The sequence below is a fragment of the Bidens hawaiensis genome, unplaced genomic scaffold, assembly GCF_021521415.1.
Source record: "Bidens hawaiensis isolate Kalapana, Puna unplaced genomic scaffold, B.hawaiensis_p1.1 tig00027288_1, whole genome shotgun sequence".
In the NCBI taxonomy this organism is placed as follows: domain Eukaryota; kingdom Viridiplantae; phylum Streptophyta; class Magnoliopsida; order Asterales; family Asteraceae; genus Bidens; species Bidens hawaiensis.
The window spans coordinates 286,171-305,097 of record NW_027505092.1 but is presented as its reverse complement, the minus strand read 5'-3'; the positions used below and the strand labels follow the sequence as shown (position 1 = coordinate 305,097).

General features: G+C 35.4%; 2 protein-coding genes across 2 annotated transcripts; both read right to left on the bottom strand.

Annotated features, from left to right (window-relative positions):
• Positions 1-1,599: 1,599 nt before the first annotated feature.
• On the bottom strand, positions 1,600-1,911 carry LOC143610642 (large ribosomal subunit protein bL12c-like; the record flags this gene model as incomplete). Its single annotated transcript, XM_077085060.1, has 1 exon — positions 1,600-1,911. A coding segment is annotated over exon 1 (312 nt), but the record flags the coding sequence as incomplete, so codon positions are not given.
• Positions 1,912-2,969: 1,058 nt separating this feature from the next.
• Positions 2,970-7,319, bottom strand: LOC143610641 (putative receptor-like protein kinase At1g49730). The gene is made up of 2 exons (XM_077085059.1): positions 6,980-7,319; positions 2,970-3,676 (listed from the first exon to the last, which is right to left on the bottom strand). Exons 1-2 carry the CDS (start codon positions 7,317-7,319, stop codon positions 2,970-2,972), a joined length of 1,047 nt encoding a protein of 348 aa, XP_076941174.1.
• Between the last annotated feature and the right edge of the window lie 11,608 nt (positions 7,320-18,927).

Sequence of the window (18,927 nt, the reverse complement as noted above, 5' to 3'; positions counted from 1 at the left end):
CTAGTCGTGACGAGTTAACTACTAATAAACTACTCGTGTAGGGAATGTAAACCGGATAAACTAGTCGTCGCGGCTAAAGGACTTATGAATTACTCGTGGGTGTTGATTACGAGGCATGAAACTTATTTAGTCGTGACGAGTAAATAATTAGTAAACGTGCTCGTTACATTTAGTTTAAGGACACACGACAAGTTCTAATTAGTTTCTACAAACTACTCGTCACGACTAGTTTATAATACCTATTTCTGAAATTTTTTGCAAATGATACTTAAAACTAGAAATTTGTTTTCATAAATATTTATTTTGGGAATTTTCCCTTTTAAGAATGCTCCCTTAAATTAACCTACCGGCCGTGGAAAAGAAGAAAACTTGTTAAGCAAACTTCTAACGAATTGGTCTTGAACAATTTCAGGAGACTCTTTTCTATTTAATGTATATGATGGTGGTATCTTTAATGTCAATCCAACTAGTTATGTAGGCCCATGTGAAGCATAAATTTAATATGTTGAGACTTAATTTGATTCTTAATTTACACTATATGCCAAAACTACTAAATATATAGAGAGAAAGCCACACTAGTTATAGGTAGATACCTCAGTATTCACTTGTTATGACACTACTACATAGTACATACGACTGTACTTGGCGTACACTTAATTGTCTCGACACAAGTATACCGTTCACAAAGTTGAAACGCAATACAATGTAATCAATAAATTAAGATTAAAGACCTAATTGTAACTAAGTATACATATAAAGAATGAAATATATAATTTACTTTTTAATTTTTTAATTTTAAAGTACAAAGACTACAAAATTAGAGGACAAGATTTAGCGATAGATTAAGCAGTCATATGACGATTATGCTTCGAAGATTGTTATTGACAACAAAAGTGAGTTGTAGGATAAGCATTAGTTAAACTGTAACTGCGAATTATTATCGATTAATAGGTTATAGTTTAAACTATTAAAATCTAATTTCCTAAACTTTTTAGATAGACTACAAATTTTTATAAAATTATGATGTAAGTTTTATATATGTTAATATACTTGAATATTAAGATGCTATTTATTACAATACTTTTAGTTATTATATAAATATTTATTTTCTTGAGGCTACACATTTTATTAATTAGTTTTAATATATTAATTTTATCATTTTTAAAGCGAATTTTGTTGAATTATCTTTCTATTATATACTTTTTTTCTAATTTTGCTAAGAATTTTATTATCTTATTAATAAATTTTAAATATATATATTTTTTTTGTATTTTTATGAATTTTATAAATTTAATTTTTAATAACCGTCATAAAAATACGGCAAAAGAAAATAGACAGAATTACAAATTTTGTCCTTTAAAAAAAGCCAAAAACCGGTTCGTGTCCTTTTCTAAGTTTCCTTGCAGGCGGTGTACTTTAAACTTTTTTTTCCTACAAGTTATGTCCTTTACGCTAACTGGGTTAGAAAAAGTCAGTTAAATACCCTCACGTGAGGCGCATGTGAGGGCATTTTTGTCTTTTCGCCTGTAATTTGTCTAATATATATTAAAATGATTCTCTCTCTCTCTTCCCATCTTCTCTCTCTCTCTCTCTCCACACCAACACCACCACATCCGGCACCATCTCCTGGAAACAAGCCGATGAGGCGGCGGTGACTCCGAGCTTGTCCTGAAGGTACTCGACCAGAGACTGTGCCTGAGCTAGGGTTAGGTTTGAGATGTCATCGCCCAGCTGGACGACTTTCTCCTCTGCCACGGCGGCGACTGGACGGAGGAATGTGGACCGGTGGGTGAGTTTGGGGCCGAATTCTAGGGTTTGTTTGGGGGAAAGACATTGAGTGGTGGTGGTGGCGCGTGGAGGATAAGAGAAGGCGCGTAGAGTCACCGTAGAGAGTGTGGAAGATGATGCCATTGAAGCAGAGTTTAGAGAGACTGAAGAAACGACAGGATAAGAGGATTGACAGGTTTGGTTGATTTTAGATGAAAGAAAATGAATGGGTTGGTCATTTTTCCGACCGGCAAGGAAGAAGAATCAACTATTTGTGGATATGTTGGGAAACCCAAACCCACCTTTTTTGTAACAGAGGTTGAAATTGAAATGAAGCAATTGATTAAGGTGAATAGGATTAAGGGGATTTGATGAAGGTGAATAAGAATCAGATAATGAAGGTGGTTATAGTTGGATGGTGCTGGTATGGTGGCGGCAGGTGGAGTGGACGGTGGTGGAGGTTTGCTCTAGAGAGAGTGAGAGAGAGTTGCGGTATGGTGGCAGTTGCAGGTGTTGGCTTTTGTGTAGTGGTGGTTGCGGTATGGTGGTGTGGTTGTTTCTGGTGGCCGGAATTTGTGACGGTGGCTGGCGGTGGCCGATTTAAGAAAGGTTGGTGTGTGGCGGTAGCTGTGGGTTTGGGCTTCATGGTGGCCGGAGTTTTGGAAAAGGATGGGTCGGGTTCAGGTGATAGGGATACGGGTTTTGGAAAAGGATGGGTCGGGTTCGGGTGATAGGGATCGTTTGCGGTGGCCGGAGTTTATGGTGGCCGGAGTTCATGGTGATGGTGGTGGCTTAGAGAGAAAGAAGAGAGAAAGGAGGGGAAACTTAACATTTTCTTTTTTTTTTTTAATTTAAAGATACACTAAAATTACAATTATGCCCATCACATGTCTGGCACATGTCATACTTAACTGACTTTTTCTAACCCAGTTAGCGTAAAGGACAAAACTTGTAGGAAAAAAAAGTTTAAAGGACACCGCCTGCAAGGAAAGGACACGAACCGTAATTTGGCTTTTTTTAAAGGACAAAATTTGTAATTGGGCCAAGAAAATAAACACCCAAATTTAGTAAAATAGTGATATTTTGTATCACCTCTCGAGATTATAAATAATGCTATATACAATGTAGGTGTAATGCACCTACGTATGTGTTCCTAACTGATGCTAACAATGTATATATATACTTGCTACCAATGAGTCTAATCATACAGGCAATTCAGTTTCAGGTGGATCCATACAGCTCGATATCTTATGCTCAATTTCTGACATATTTGGTCTTGCCATCGAGTTCTCTAGCAATGCCATATTTGCAACATGAACTAGAACTCTAAGTTGTTCCACATTCACTTGACCATTTAGCTTTGGATCCAACATACCCATCAAAACTTCCACCTCCTGATGTTTTCGACACTCACTCGTCCACTCAGCTAGGGTTATCGAGCCTTGCAAAGACTTCATCCCGGTTATGAGCTCAAGCAATAAAACACCAAAGCTATATACGTCACTCTTAGGTGATACTAGACCCGTGTTGAGGTAATTGGTATCAACATAGCCTAAGGAGCCTCGTATGATTGTCGGTGTTTGAGCAGTGAAAGCATCATGATGTCCCAATTTGCATAGCCCAAAGTCTGCAAGTTTAGCATGATCGTCATTTACGAGGAGGATGTTGGATGACTTGACGTCTCTATGGATGACTGGAGGGTCTGCGACGGAGTGGAGGTAGTCGAGAGCATACGCAATGTCTAGGGCAATGCTTAAACGACTAGACCACGAGAGACATCCTGAAGACTTGCCTTTGTGGGTGTGTAGCCGATCAAATAGGCTCTTGTTAGGCATGTATTCCAGTAGAAGAAGCTGTTCACCTGTTATAGTTACAGAAACATGGTTGGTAAAGGAGGAAGGACACAATACTAAAGATAATGATAATACTTTTTAAAAGCAAACTCATACACCCCTATATTATTGGAATGCATTATGCATATCAGATGAGGGTTTTTAGCAGAGGTGGCGATATGAGTGGGTTGGGTTGGATTTGGGCGATGGGTCAGGATGGATTTTTAAAATAGAGGGTTAGGATGGGTATGGGTCAGGATGGATTTTTAAAATAGAGGGTGATTTTTAAAATAGAGGATTAGGATGGGTATGGGTCAGGATGGATTTTTAAAATAGAGGGTTAGGATAGGTAAAGTTAATCCATCTTGACCCAAATAAAGGTTAAAATGCAAAGGGTTTCAAAAACCACTCAAAAAAATATTCAAAAAATTTAATAAAAAATTGATAACTCAATTTATAAATAAAAAACGGAAAATGTAAAATAACTAAAATGTTATCGCCGTTGTCCTTGATTCATAAATAAAAAAAAAAAAAAACTCGGTTTTGTCTCGGTTCAGGCTCGGTTTTTTTTCGGTTCATTTTTGCTTTTTTTTTCGTTTTGGTATCTATTCAGTTTCAATGTTTTCGGTTTTTGTTCGGTTTCGAGTTCTCGGTTTCATTCGGTTTATGATGGATATGGGTCAAGATGAGTAAAGTTAACCCATATCTTGAACTAAGTAAATGTTAAAATATAAAGGGTTCAAAAACCCCTCAAAAAAATATTCAAAAAAATTAATAAAAAAATAATAACTCAAAATATAAATCGAAAACGCAAAAAGTAAAATAACTAAAATGTTTCCCCCGTCTTCCTCGTTCATAAAGAAAAAAAAAACTTGGTTTTGTCTCGGTTCAGGTTCAGTTTTTCAAGTTTTTTTCGCTTCGGTTTTGCTTTTTTTTTTTTTTTTTTATTTCGGTCGGTTTCGGTATATGTTCGGTTTCAACGATTTCGGTTTTGATTTCTCGGTTTCTATTCGGTTCGGGTTTTGTTTGAAATAAAATTGGATAAAACTTGTTTTAGTCCATTCTAACCCATAAACAAACCCATTCTAACCTATAACAAAATGCCACTAGCATTTTCCTAACCCATCTTGACCTTCTTGCAAATTTCTTTTAATCCATCCTGACCCATCTCAATTTTAAAAGTTATCCAAATTGACCCAAAATAACCCAAATGGGTTTGTTTTGCCACCCTTAGTTTTTAGTATTGACCCATTATAACCTACTACTAAATTTACTCTTTTGGTCTCAATGTATTTGAAGTTTTGAACCCTTATCAATCGGGAAAGACTTCACATTTTTAACACTTTGGTATCATTGGGTTAGAAGCCCTTTGGTATACATAACACTAGTATTTTCTTGTGACTGCATATACACAATTAAATAGGCGAGTTGAAATTGTTAGCTAGCTAAAACTTGTATCTGGAATTGTATTTAAATAAGATTAAATTTATTAACATATATACTCGAAATAAAAACATAAACTTATTATGCTTCTTTATGAAGGAGAAATTATTTTAATTTTTAACACCTAATATTGAGATAGCATCGTCATGTTTCAAAGATCATGAGCCTAAACAAACGGGTGTGTGTGGTTCAAAGAAGATATGTCCGGTAATACGGGCAAGTGAAATGTCAAAATTGGTTTGATTCAAAATGACTCTGGCTAAAAAAAATTGGTTTGATTCAAAATGACTTCGGCTCAAAATGGGTTAAGCAAAACGTGCTTTAGTCAAAATGGATAATTTAAGAAAGTGTCAGTTTGGTTTGGTAAAAACGAGTTCTGACAAAATGGGCTTGGGCTGAAAATAGCTACTTCAATAACAAAAACAAGGTATCAAAATGAGAAACGCACTACATTTTTGTTATGATGATCAGTGGCTCAAATAACCCGCAGTTTAGTTGATTTGAGTTTATTTAAATAAACCCATATACAAATTCTAGAAACACGCATTAACCCATTTTGTAAACTTGTACGCATTCTAGAATATAATGCTACTAGATTTTATCCCCCTGTATTACAGGAGTTGTTTTACATTATTCGTTTTTAATATTTATATATGTATATTTGGATTTTACTTTTATTTATTGTAAGAAAGTTAATAATCAATATACTTGAGGTTTGATGATGAAATGGTTTTATAAATAAATGATATGTTATAATCCGGTTTAAAAGCTATTTGGGTTTAGTGATACCCATTATCCGTTTATTTTCTTTATTATAAAATTGTTTCTTTAATTATAAATAATATCTTTTTAAAATAAAGCAGGATATTAATTTTTAGTATATTCCTATTATTTTATAGGATTTTCATATCAAATATTTGATGAGATTATTTTTTATTATATTGAGATGTTATAACCGATTTAAGAGCTATCTGGGTTTGGTGAGACCTTTACCTGTGAATTCGGGTCAAATGCGTGAGAAGTCTTCATTTACAAATAAAGTAATTTGATGGCTTGAGAGAATTATTGTTTTACATTTTTCGTTTTTTAATATTTATTTTTTGGATTTTAATTTTCTTTATTGTAAGAAAGTTAATAATATATACTTAGGGTTTGATGATGAAAAGGTTTTAAAAATAAATGATATGTTATAACCCGTTTAAAAGCTATCTTGATTTGGTGACCCATGACCCGCTTATGTTTTTTACTAAAAAAATGTTTATTAATTAATAAATAATATCTTTTTCTTTTTAAATTGGATATTAAATTTTAGTATATTCCTATTTTGTAGGATTCTCATATCAAATAATTGGTAAGATTAATTTTTAATTTAATGAGATGTTATAACCCGTTTAAGAGCTATCTGGTTTTGGTAAGATCCATACCCATGAATTTGGGTTAAATCAATGAGAGGCCTCCATTTAAAAATCAAGAAATCTGGTGGCTTTCATAAAAGGGGGGAGCGACCACATCGAGACATATAAGATTTTTGGGTTTTCGTTTATATATATTATAGATAGATTGAAAATGTTTATGTTTATTGAAAATCGTTGAAGAAAGAATACTTAGTTTCCAAGAAGATAATCCTTTAGAGGAATATTATCCTAGGCCTTTACGGAGGGATACAAAGCTAGGAATATGCATCATCGAAACTTTGGTGATCTTGTTTGATAGTTCCTTTTCTCTTTATGTCCGTTTGGTAAAAGAGAGAAAATAGTATACATGCAACGATCACTTTATATTAAAGTCTTAATAAAAATAAAAACTATATATAAAGTTTTAAATTGTTTGTTTATATATGATATGTTTCAAAAATTCCATCGTACTTTTGGGAAAATATATATAAAAACGAAATAGTTTAAGCTGATTAAGGTTAATCCAAAATACTATGGACTTACCTTTGTCTAGGCAAAAACCCAACAAGCCAACCAAGTTAGGGTGACAAATCCTAAGCAAGATGGAGACTTCATCAAGAAACATCTTCTGACAGCCACCTCTCTCCTCCATCACCCTCTTTACCGCGCCAAACCTTCCATCCCCGAGTTCTGCAAGATAAACATATGACGTGGCTCCAACACCTATTCGAATTAGGAAATCTCTTGTCGCGACCTTGATTTCCTCAAGTGCATATGTCCTAATAGTCTTAGTAGTAGACAATGAAGATAACTCTATGTCTTTCTGACTATGGTCACTCCTATGTGCTTTCGCCAAAGCTCTTGCTTTTGCTTTGCAATCCATGCAGATTGCTAGTTTTCGTAATAAGATGGTTAGAATGATGATCAATACTATTGCTCCTCCTATCCACATGTTTTCTGATGAAGATGTGTGCATGGCGAACTTTCCCATGATTATGTGATGTTGGACTTTTTAACCCAAACCCAATAAAATGATTTGGGTGATTGATAGGATGTTTTCGGTGTATGATCTTTCGATATAAAGCCTGTGATAGGATATGAGCTTATATTCATGAGAAGGACGGTGTGAGGAGAGAGACTTATCAATTGCTGGAATGAGAATATCCTTACGTTTGGAGGGTAGTAGGAGTGTAAGTGGTCAACCAAGTCAAAATATTGGTTATGAGCATGAGAAAACATGAGTGCATATGCACTTAGAGGTCTCAATTGTGTCTTTACTTGTTTTACCGTTGAAATTCTTAACTCAAAAAATCTAGAAAGCCAAAACAAAGTTCCAATCATATTACTTTGAAAATGACACGAAGATAAGGATAACCTTTATCTTGACTTCTTAATTATTATCTTTTTGTCAAACGTTACTTGGAACACACCTTCAACTTCTTGCCTATTTAAGACAAGAGTTACTAAAAACGTTTCTCTAAATGATATGAGAAAAAGTCAAGGATCGGTTTGGACCAGCAACTTTTTAGAAGACTTAAGAATTAGGATAGGTATTGGGCTTAATTGGATCTGTTTATTAGGAAAAACCACACCTAGCCACGAACGGTAAACAAAAAATTGCAGAATTAATCTTCGTTTGGCTAAACTATTTTCCGACCCGAATGAACCAATGAGGATGCAAACAAATAGGGTAATATAAAAGTAACAAGGACACAAAATTTTAGTGTAGAAAACCTCTCAAGACAAGAGTAAAAACCACAGGACTACTAGAGGCGTTTCAAATCCACTATCACCAATAATAACAATACAAAGTCTTCTCTAGATAAAACTAGAGGCATACACAAATCATCATATACTTGGAACAACAATTACTTCAAGGATATGAAATCAAATACAAGAGAGTAAACGAATAAGAGGTATCGACGAGAGAATAAATCGATCTCTGAAACGTCTCTTATCTTCACGAACACCAAAAACTGAGACGCCGGTTTTTTCTTCTCTTCGTAATCTCTTATTTCGGCAGAAGAGGAATACTAATTGTTCACAGCTTTTCTTCGTGTATATTGACGGCTCACAATATTCTTCCATGTATATATATACATAGGTATGTCGGTTTAATATATATTCCAAAAAACAAACTTTGGATTTTTGTCTTTCTTGTCCAAGAAGTCTATGTGGGCCCAAACCAATTCCCCCTTCTTTTCTTCCGTCAACAAACAAAAATCAATAAAATATATTTCCTTTTTTTTCTTTTTTCTTATTATTAAACAATAATAGTAATATAACCCATGTAGAATGGTATTTGTTGGGCTTTCTAATAGGCAAAAAATTACCCCAACACTGTTCTAGTCAGGCTTTGATGTAGGATGATTTACAAAATTATAAAGATCGATCGATTATGATGGAGTGATTGCTGGCCTTTAAACGTTTGGCTCTTAAGGATCAAACCATTACTTGGTACCTTTTCACCCTTGGGAAGCATGCGTTGAATGATGGGATGTAAATGATTATAACTCGAAGCGGGTGTGTTACAAGATGCTTTCCAATACAACACTTTAGTTATATCTTCTAATTTTGGGTGATTTTGACAACCATCACACAAAGGCTCGTCAGTAGCATCTAACATGTCAACTATTGCAATTGAGCCGGTTTGGGTTCTTCCTCTACTACATCGTTGTCTATGCATATCACAAAATATCTAACACCATTTGTATGCAACCCTTGACATTATCATCTCTCCTATTTGGTAATTGACAAAGACGATCCTCTATCTCCTGCCTTTGTCCACCATGGCTCTAACACATGATAATTAAGCTTGAATCCAAATCTAAACAAGTTGGCCTTGATAATGAGTTCTATCCAACTTAAAGGAAACAGTCAAATCTAAACTTAATTACCTTGTCACTCTTCTTTCTTTCTTCGCTAGAAAATAGAAAGACTGAATGAAATATAGAGATATAATTCTTGTCATGATTGGTAAACTAACACAACTTCTAATTGTTATGACATTTGGAACAAGGACTCCTAATAGTAATAATAGTTCCAAAAAAACTCTTACTCATTTTTTCGACAAATCTATCATTGATAAATGATATGAATGTATAGACTCCATTCATAAACTCCTCTCTAATACACCCATTTTCGCCATTCTTTCTATACATTGGTTCTTTATTTGTACACGCACGCGCACACACACGTGTGTGCATGTATGTGTGTGTATATATAGGGGAGGGATACTTTGGAAACTAGTTGAGTTTTAAGAACTTTAAGAACCTCATTTTTAACCACATATTTAACTAAATAGGTTAGATTATGTGGTTGAGATTAAATCTGATTAAAAAATTTAAGTAGGAGAGAGATTAAAGATGTACAGTGATTACACTGATTTAAACGTCCGTTACACCTATGTAAGAAGTCGATTTGGTGCGTAAAAAATGATGTAATTTTTCTACGTACAAGTAACCTATATATATATATATATTACATGTATGTAAAAAAAATTCAAAAAAAAAAATCTTACGTTGAGTTCTTTCTAGTTCTTAAAACTTAAAATGATTTGTTGAGAAAACTCTAGAAACTCATTTTCAACCACATGTTTTAAATTAAAGTTTGAATATTATGATCCAAATTTAAAGTTAATAAAAAATGGAAAAGTAAAATTACATTTTCTCTCTCTTGAAAACTATGTTTAAAAGTTAAAAAAAATTATGAAATAATGTATTTTAATGTTTCGATGTTTTGTATTAAATGTAACAACATATATTACATATGTTTAAAAAAAAATTATGTTACATTGTGTTTTCTCGGGTTTTCTTAACTTAAATGAGTTTTAATTCTAAACATCTCATATGCATATATATCAACATAACTTCTATAACAAAAGTCATATATAATACACAAGCATACTTATATAGTTTTAACCCTATTTTCAGTTACACATTAAACAAATATAGGATGTTTTACTAACGAGAAATGAAGAGAAATGGTGACACAATGTTTGTTGGGTCGTTCACAATGGTGATGGCGTGGTGAAGCATTTAATTAGCATGGTGCTACTGCGATGTTGGTGTGGTTGGTTTGTATGGTTTGTTGGTGTGGTGGTTTGCTCGTGCGATGTTGCTTTTAGGTTGTGGTGGTTTGTTCGTGTGGCACTGATGTCTGGTGTGTGTGTGTGTGGGGGGGGGGGGGGTTAATTATGACATAATGAAAATTTAACATGTTTTGATTTTAGATCAAAAATTACTAAAGCATGGGAAATCTGTCGTGTTTATTTGCTGCCAAAATCATTTCCTTAGATTGATGCCACAATTGAGCATTGTTTTGAGTTGGTTTATGATGCAATTTAATGAAGTTATTGGAAGGTTGAAAGCCCATGAAGAGTGTGTCAAAGAACCCATCATACAGAAATAAAAGAAAAAAATTAAGCAGAGAAGAAAACTTTATTATCTCAGAATGAAAATTACATCAAAACAACAAACAAGAAACCATATATATAGGAAAACATATGCGGGCGCATATGTTATATGGCGTGTAAGTTACACGTTGTATAACATATACGGCGTATATGTTTGTAACGTTTAAGATATACATTCACGCCCCCCTTCAAGTTAGGCGCAGAGAAAACCCCAACTTGCATAGAAGCTTGTGAAAATGTGGCACTGGCAAGCTCTTTGTAAAAATGTCAGCAAACTGATCTTTCGTGTTTGTATGCACCAAAGTCAAGAGGCACTCTTCTAACTTCTCAGGAACAAAATGACAATCGATTTCAATGTGCTTAGTCAGCTCATGAAAGACAGGATTCTTTGCAATATAGATTGCAGCATGACTGTCACATTTAAGTGTGACACGCGTAATGTTAGGAACATTGAACTCCGAGAGAAGTCTTGTCAACCATGCAAGTTCGGCAGTCACGCATCGAAGAGATCGGTACTCGGCTTTAGTAGAGCTCAAAAAACGGTAGGTTGTTTCTTAGATTTCCAAGAAATCGGAGAGCCCCCAAGTGAAACATAAAAACCACTGACCAATCGACGAGTATAATTAGGACAAGCCGCCCAATCCGAATCACCGAATGCCTGTGAAGCAAAGGAAGGATTGTGGTTGAAGAATAATCATTAAGATAAAGTGCCTTTGACATATGAAAGAGTGTGAAGCGCTGCATTCCACTAAAACATTCTCGGATCTTGAATTAATTTACTCAGAAATTGAACAGCAAAAGAAATATTAGGTCTTGTGTGAATAAAGTAATTAAGTTTACCAACAAGTTTCCTATATCGTAAAGGTTCATCAAGAACGAGTCCCTCGTGAGCTTTCAGTTGTAAATGATGAGGTAATGGAGAGTTGGTGACAGAAAGATTGGAAGTACCAAATTCAGAAAGCATGCCCTTAGCGAAATTGCATTGGCACATGATAACACCTTTTGTAGTGTAAAGAACCTCAATTCCCAAAAAATAATTGAGACGTCCCAGATCTTTAATTTTGAAAGATGAATCTAGGAAATTCTTGAGATTATTGATCTCTTCCAAATTGTTCCGAGAAACTAGAATGTCATCGACATACACAGCGACATAAACCACTGATAATCATCATTGCTCTTTTCTAAGCTCCAAAACCATTACCGTCAAAGAATTTGGAAACGAGGATCATACCAGGATGATCAGAAGGATGAAGATAAAGCTGATTCGAGGAATCAATTATCGTATTTGGAGCCACAGAACTGCTTGAAGCTACCATTAGAAAACACAACATAATGAAACATACACACGGAAGGAAGAAACGAAAAAACAATACTTATGCGCCGTATAACATATACGGCATATAAGTATATATGTTTGAGACTTATGCGCCGCGTAAGTAAGGGAAAAATTTACGGCATATAAGAGTTATACGCTAAAAAACTATAAGACTTATACGGCGTATAAGTCAAAATCAAGACTTATGCGCTGAGAAACTTATGCTCCGAGAAAGAATTTGATAGGATTTTGAGTAAAACGAATGTGGAATGATTTGAAACTTTGAGAAAAATATCAGAACCAAGAAAATGACATGTTGAGAAAATTTGGTAATATTTGAACGGTTAAGTCTTCTGAAAGGAATAAAAGAAGATAGAAAGATATGAAAAGAGATGTATCAAGAAGATAACAAGATCAATACCCGAATAAACACAGAGGAATGATCAACAAGATGATCAGAAAATAAAAAACAAACAGCGGATGAAGAGAGAAAACCGGTTAATTGAGAAAAAAACCAGTTGAAACGAAGAGTACGATTAATAACTCTACTCTAATACCATGTAATCGTAGAAAACGATAACACATAAATAAAAGAAGAATTGAAGCAGAGAAGAAAACTTTATTATCTCAGAATGAAAAATGACATCAAAACAACAAACAAGAAACCATATATATAGGAAAACATATGCGGCGTATATGTTTGTAACGTATAAGATAGACGTTCACACATGTTGTTTGTAACGTATAAGATCTATGTTCACAGATGGCAATACTCATGTTAATTACTTTTATCAAAACCAATGGGAAAGAGAGAAAAAGGCATATTTTTTAAACACTATGGTCAAGGTGGGATAGAGAATTTGAACCGAGAAGACTAATGTAGCTTTTGGTAGAGATCGAAGGTTTGGTGAAGATCGAGATGGTCAGTTCCTACGGTCGAAGAGAGCAAGACAAAAATCATATTAGATGTTTTAAATGCAATGATTTTGTATAATATGTGGCTAAATGCTTGAAGTGGGAACAAACAGAAGAAGTGACAAAGTTGATTCAAAATAAGGATGACGAAAGAATATTAGTGTGATGGTTTATGTGAACAAACCAAGAGTAGGGATGATTGTTGGACTAATCTTGTTTGTTAATATATGAAACGGATGGTGCAAAAGAAACATGGCTTTCAAGGTGGTGGAGATCAAATAAGGTGTTTTGTCGGTTTAATTAGGTTGTATTTACTTATGTTGTTTTATTTGATAGCTTAAAATTATACGCATTTGGTTTATGTATATCAAGTTTCGAGTTAAAATAAATGAAATATTTCCAAACCAAAATTGGTCTAATGCAACCTTTATTTTATTAAAATAGTTGCATTATACTTAATGCAACCTTTTTGTTTCATAATGAAACCTTTTTTTTGTTCAAATGCAATGTATTCAAGATGTAACTCTTTAAAAAAGAGTTGAAATTGGTAACAAAAACATTGCATTAGGTCTAATGCAAATTCATCTAATACAACTGCTTTTGTAAAATAAAGGTTACCAATTTTTTATAGTGTAGGTTTGGATCATTCCTTAGTATACATAGAGGGTCATAAAGTAACTATCATATGTGAGTTCACTCCTAATAATTAAGGGTGGTGGGAGTGAGTTAGGACCAAATAGGTAGCATGCGGGGGGATTGGGCACCCTGTCCGGTGACCGGTGGTACGAAGAAAAGCCTTGCTGATGCGGTATGGATGGTTGATGGTGGTGGCCATGGTGCTTGATGTCGGCAGCGGAGGTTGCCGGAGATGGTGGAGGCGCTGGGACGATTGAGCTGATGAAGAAGATGAAGTAACTTCAACCTAGGTATGATTTGCTATATTTTGTTTTTTTTCTTTTTGATTGGCCAAAATGATTAGCCAAATTAACTTTTTGAAATGATGACCACAAAATTTTGTCTCTTTTTTTAATTCATAGAATGTTCTTTTGATTAATATTATGTTATTTTTTTAAAGGAATTTAGTAAAATAAAATAATATATAGTAGAGTAAACTACGGTTTTCGTCCCTGTGGTTTGTCCAAATATGCGATTTTAGTCCAGTAGTTTCATATTTGCGATTTTCGTCCCTGTGGTTTCATTTCACTTGTAATTAAATCCTAACCCACTAACTCTGTTAAATCTACCTGGTTATGTCCATCGGCTTGAGGGGCAATTTTGTCACTATACTCCCAAAAGAAACCCCAACCAACCCTAAACACAAACAACCAGATCTAAAACAATCAATCAACAACCAGATCAAATCAATTTCAACACGCATTGTAACACTGTGGAAATACCCCATCTAATTTTGGCTAAAAATGCCAATTCTGAAAGTTAAAGGACTTAAAATGAAAAATTTGGGTTTTGAGACCCATCGCGCTACGCGATGGTCCCCTGATTAACTCCGTCGCGCTACGCGACAGAGAGTCACACAATTCAAGAAAAAGGGGTGCGCCGCGCTACGCGACGGCCAAACCCAACTGGTCCATCGCGCTACGCGATGACCAGGTTAAGTAACCCGGGACACGTGGCCAACCACGTGTCAACACGTGGCAGCTTCTGATTAATTGCGGCGTCGCGCTACGCGACGGCCTTGGGGAAAAGGCCATCGCGCTACGCGATGGTCTGCAAAACTCACCTATAAAAGGGCAGCTACGGGTTCAAGCCATTTCATCCAATTTTCATCTTAGTTTTCACATAGTTAACCTTGGTAAGCGTGCAAGAGAGTTCCGAGGTGCCGAGGAATGTTTTTGCGAAGAGACGAGGTGTCGTTACGCTGTTTAACGAGCTGTTGATCATATAAACGAAGTACAAGCCGAACCACTGCTGATTTCTTAGCTCCTAAGTCCCGTCGAGACGATTAAGGTAGGATTAAGGTTAAGTTACTTTACTAGTTACTTAAAATACATAAGATATAGCTTAGTTAAGGGTTTAGTCGTTAAACTATAATTATTTTCCAAGTAATGTTTTATAAAGCAAAGACGTTGCTTCCACGTGAAGTAATGTTATCAAAACTATTATTTTGACGGGCATGTAGTAACTGGAAGGGGGGTATCATTAGTAGACTCCTCTTGCCTAAGGAAAGCAATTCGTACAAATCCCAATCAACCACGGGACCCGTTTGCTTACCTGGAGAAGTTTACCAACATGATATCCTTTATTAGGCCAAAGCGTGCTATTTCAAACGTCATATGTAAATCCAAAGTATTTTCATAAAACGACTATAACTATCCTAAGGTTAGGTCAGACCTAAGAGTCTACTGATCAGACCTAGTGTCTGCTGAACTGAATCAGACTTCAAGTCTACTGATCAGACCTCGTGTCTGCTGAACTGAATCAGACTTCAAGTCTGCTGATCAGACCTCGAGTCTGCTGAAACTGAAACAGACTTAAAATTCTGCTGAATAATACCAACTAGGTACTTATGCATACCTATTATGAATATAGGTTAATAACATACTGAAGCCAAGGAGGTTGATATTTCCTACTGATAATATAAGGTGAACACGTTAACCTTTTACTGTCTGAACTGATTTTACTCTTGTAATAGACAGGTTGTTTATTACAAAGAGTCTGATAAATTTTTGCATGAGATATAATCTCTAAAATCGTTATAATACAAAATGGATAATAAAAAGCAACTCAGTCCGAATACACATGTGTCTGGATCCAAGCATAACTGATAATTGGCATACAAAACCAAGTCAGTCATAACCGGTTCTCCAACAGGGTTACATAGCCTAGGGGAAGGTTGTCTCCGAACAGGCGCTATGTACTCGGGGAACCTTTGAATTGTGTGTGTAGGGTAGTGGTACAAATCCCGGGAATGGACAGGCATTCCTGCTGAGTTTGTGAAACAGAAAACTATGTTTGTATTTAACGACTGTTATAAATGTTTTATCGAGTCAACGTTTCACCAGCATATAGCTGACGTGTTTTTCCCACCCTTGCAGGTAATTAGATGACGATAGATGGTATACAAGGATTGGAGTCATAGAAGATCGCTCAAGATGACTCGTTTTTTTGAAAATTATAAATCCTTGTATTATTAATATCACTGCTTTGTAAAACTGAAACTCGGGTGTTTAATTTCCGAGTAATTTTGATAATGTAAATTACTATTTTAATATTTAAAGACTTCCGCTAAAATGAACTCGCTACTCTGAAATATTTACAAAACAGGTACCAACTGATGGTCACACTCCTAGGCCCTGGTTTGGGGCGTGACACGCGTTGACCACTAACCGTAATTGGAGACCCAGTATTCAACACACGTTGACCTCTAACTAGACCTTCAGTCCCATCCATAGCAATCGTCCTAGCCATATTTTCCCCCAAATGCTGAGCCACTTCCAGCACCAGCCTTATCGAGTTATCCAACACCTCCAAAGCCGTCAGAATCGGTGGCAACCCTTCACTAAACCTCACGTCCACCACCGCACCTATCACCTGGCACACCTGTCCGATCGCTTCGGCGCCGGTGAACTCGTCGGTGATCTTTCAGGCGGAAGATTCTTCGCCGCCGGTTGTTGGAAGTGGTTTGGCCGGAGCGGCGGCGGCGGAAGTGGAGTGGTTGACTCCAATCCTTGTATACCATCTATCGGAAGAGAGTGGCCAACACACACATATGAAAAGAGGGTATGGGAATTAGGTATTTAGGATTTAATTGCAAGTGAAATGAAACCATAGGGACGAAAATTGCAAATTTGAAACTATTGAACTAAAATCGCATATTTGGACAAACCACAAGGACGAAAACCACAGTTTACTCTATATAGTATGATTGAAAGATAGACCCGACTCTGGCTCAACATAACTTTGACACCAGCGAATCCGAATCGAAGGATTAAAAAAAAGGGTCATGGTGGGTTTTTCAAAAAAAAAATGGAGTGTTGTTAATCTCCTCCGGTACCTTAAGAAAATACCACACATTATTTGGAAGAAAATATCAATATGCTGCAATCAGGTAGAGAGAACTCCCACATTTTTGTTTCAAAAATATTTAGAGATGAGCACTCTCTAAATTTTTATTCACCAAAAAATTTGATATTAGCATTAAACGATGCTAGAAACTCAAGAACACCAATAAGCCTGGTGCTTTCTTGGTCAAGAGCCATCTCCGACAGTACGCCAGCTATTTTGGTTGAACCCTTGGAGATAGAAGCGTCCATCTAAGAAGATGCACATAATCTATTTTAAAAGACCCATGTTAAACACGAATCTTCAATCAACGCAGCGTTGAATTTAACTTGTTTAATTGTTGCAGTGAGGAGTAACCCAAAAGTCTCTACTCGTTGAAGACCAACGAATTGAATCAATCTACATTCAAATAAGGTTTATTTACTTATATTTATTTGTTTATGTACAGGCTATGATACTATTATTTTTCCCAAATAAATAGAGTATCTTTATTTTATTTTAATTCTTATTTCAAGGTGAACCTAATTCCTATAGTTTGAAACCACAGTGATTTGCCCTTAATATAATGTTCTATTAACGTACAAAACATCTTGACATTGTCCATGCTAAACCGGAAGCCCAAGAGCTGGAACTATACGCAGAGTTTGATCAACAATATCGACTCTTTTCTTATTGATTAACGTAATAAAATAAACAAGGGAAACAAGAGTTTAAACAGGCTAGTTACTTGCCTACAAGAATTATAATCGGACTCAAAATCAAACAAAAATAAACACAAATAAAAGATAAAAATAGACTAAAACTTTACCACCAACTATATGGTTGATATATTTCGTTCGTGCATGAAAAGTCAGATTCTCTGACAACTGTATAGCCGACTTATTATCACACCTAAACTTCACCCCACGGTCAACTTCTTGGTTCAATTCTTTCAACAAACGAACTAACCAAATTAACTCCTATGAAGCGACAGCTGAAGCTCGATATTCAGCCTCGGTGGTGGATAATGACACTGTCGGTTGTCTTTTGCTGAACCACAATACTACACTCTAACCGATTAAAAAGGCATACCTGGTAGTTGAACGACGAGTGCTCGGATCTCCCACATAGTCGACATCACAGTAGCCGTGCAATTCCACCATTTGCTCCCTTTTGGACTCGTCACCCATCCCTACTGTACCTTTAATATACCTTAGCATCCGCCTAGCTGCAAATAAATGGGGTCTTCTTGGGTTTGTGGTGGACAATCTTGGAGCCACGTATTTAAAAACTAATCCAACATTCCATCAACGTGCCAAACATTTAATGATTTATTTGCACTTTATATTAAACAAGGAGAGTAGGGGTGTTTAACATGTTGTGTTTGTTGGTTGGCGGGTCCAACCTGATACAGCCCTGAAAGTTTGACACGAACCAAAAAAGCGTGTTAGCATGTGAACTTTAACATGGCACACATATTCGTGAGTTGACCCGAACACGACTTGATTGACCCAAAACCTTTTATTTTTTGTTGTTTTCATATATCAGTTCTTTTAAGTTTACATCTTTAGAACAAAAAGATTCAAATTTATATAAAACAAAATTCATTTTAATCATAAAATCTTATATCAATTTTCTTGTTAGTTTATAAATTTGACATAAGATAACTAACCAATTTAATTTATTAAATAAAATCATTTTAAAAAAGTTAAATAGAAAATAGACGTGTTAAACGGGGCAACTGCAAACCCGCCCAGCTCACCCAAGCACGACCAATTTACCTAATAGGGTTAGCGGGTTTGAATTGAAACTGACCCATTTATACTGAACCTAAACCGATGAATTTCG

Bases quoted from the DNA above. Each gene is read 5' to 3' on its own strand.
- LOC143610641 (XM_077085059.1), bottom strand. From the start codon at position 7,319: ATGGATTGCAAAGCAAAAGCAAGAGCTTTGGCGAAAGCACATAGGAGT. The intron at 3,677-6,979 runs GTAAGTCCATAG...CATTATCTTTAG, and splicing joins GGGTTTTTGCCTAGACAAAG to TATTGTGTCCTTCCTCCTTT.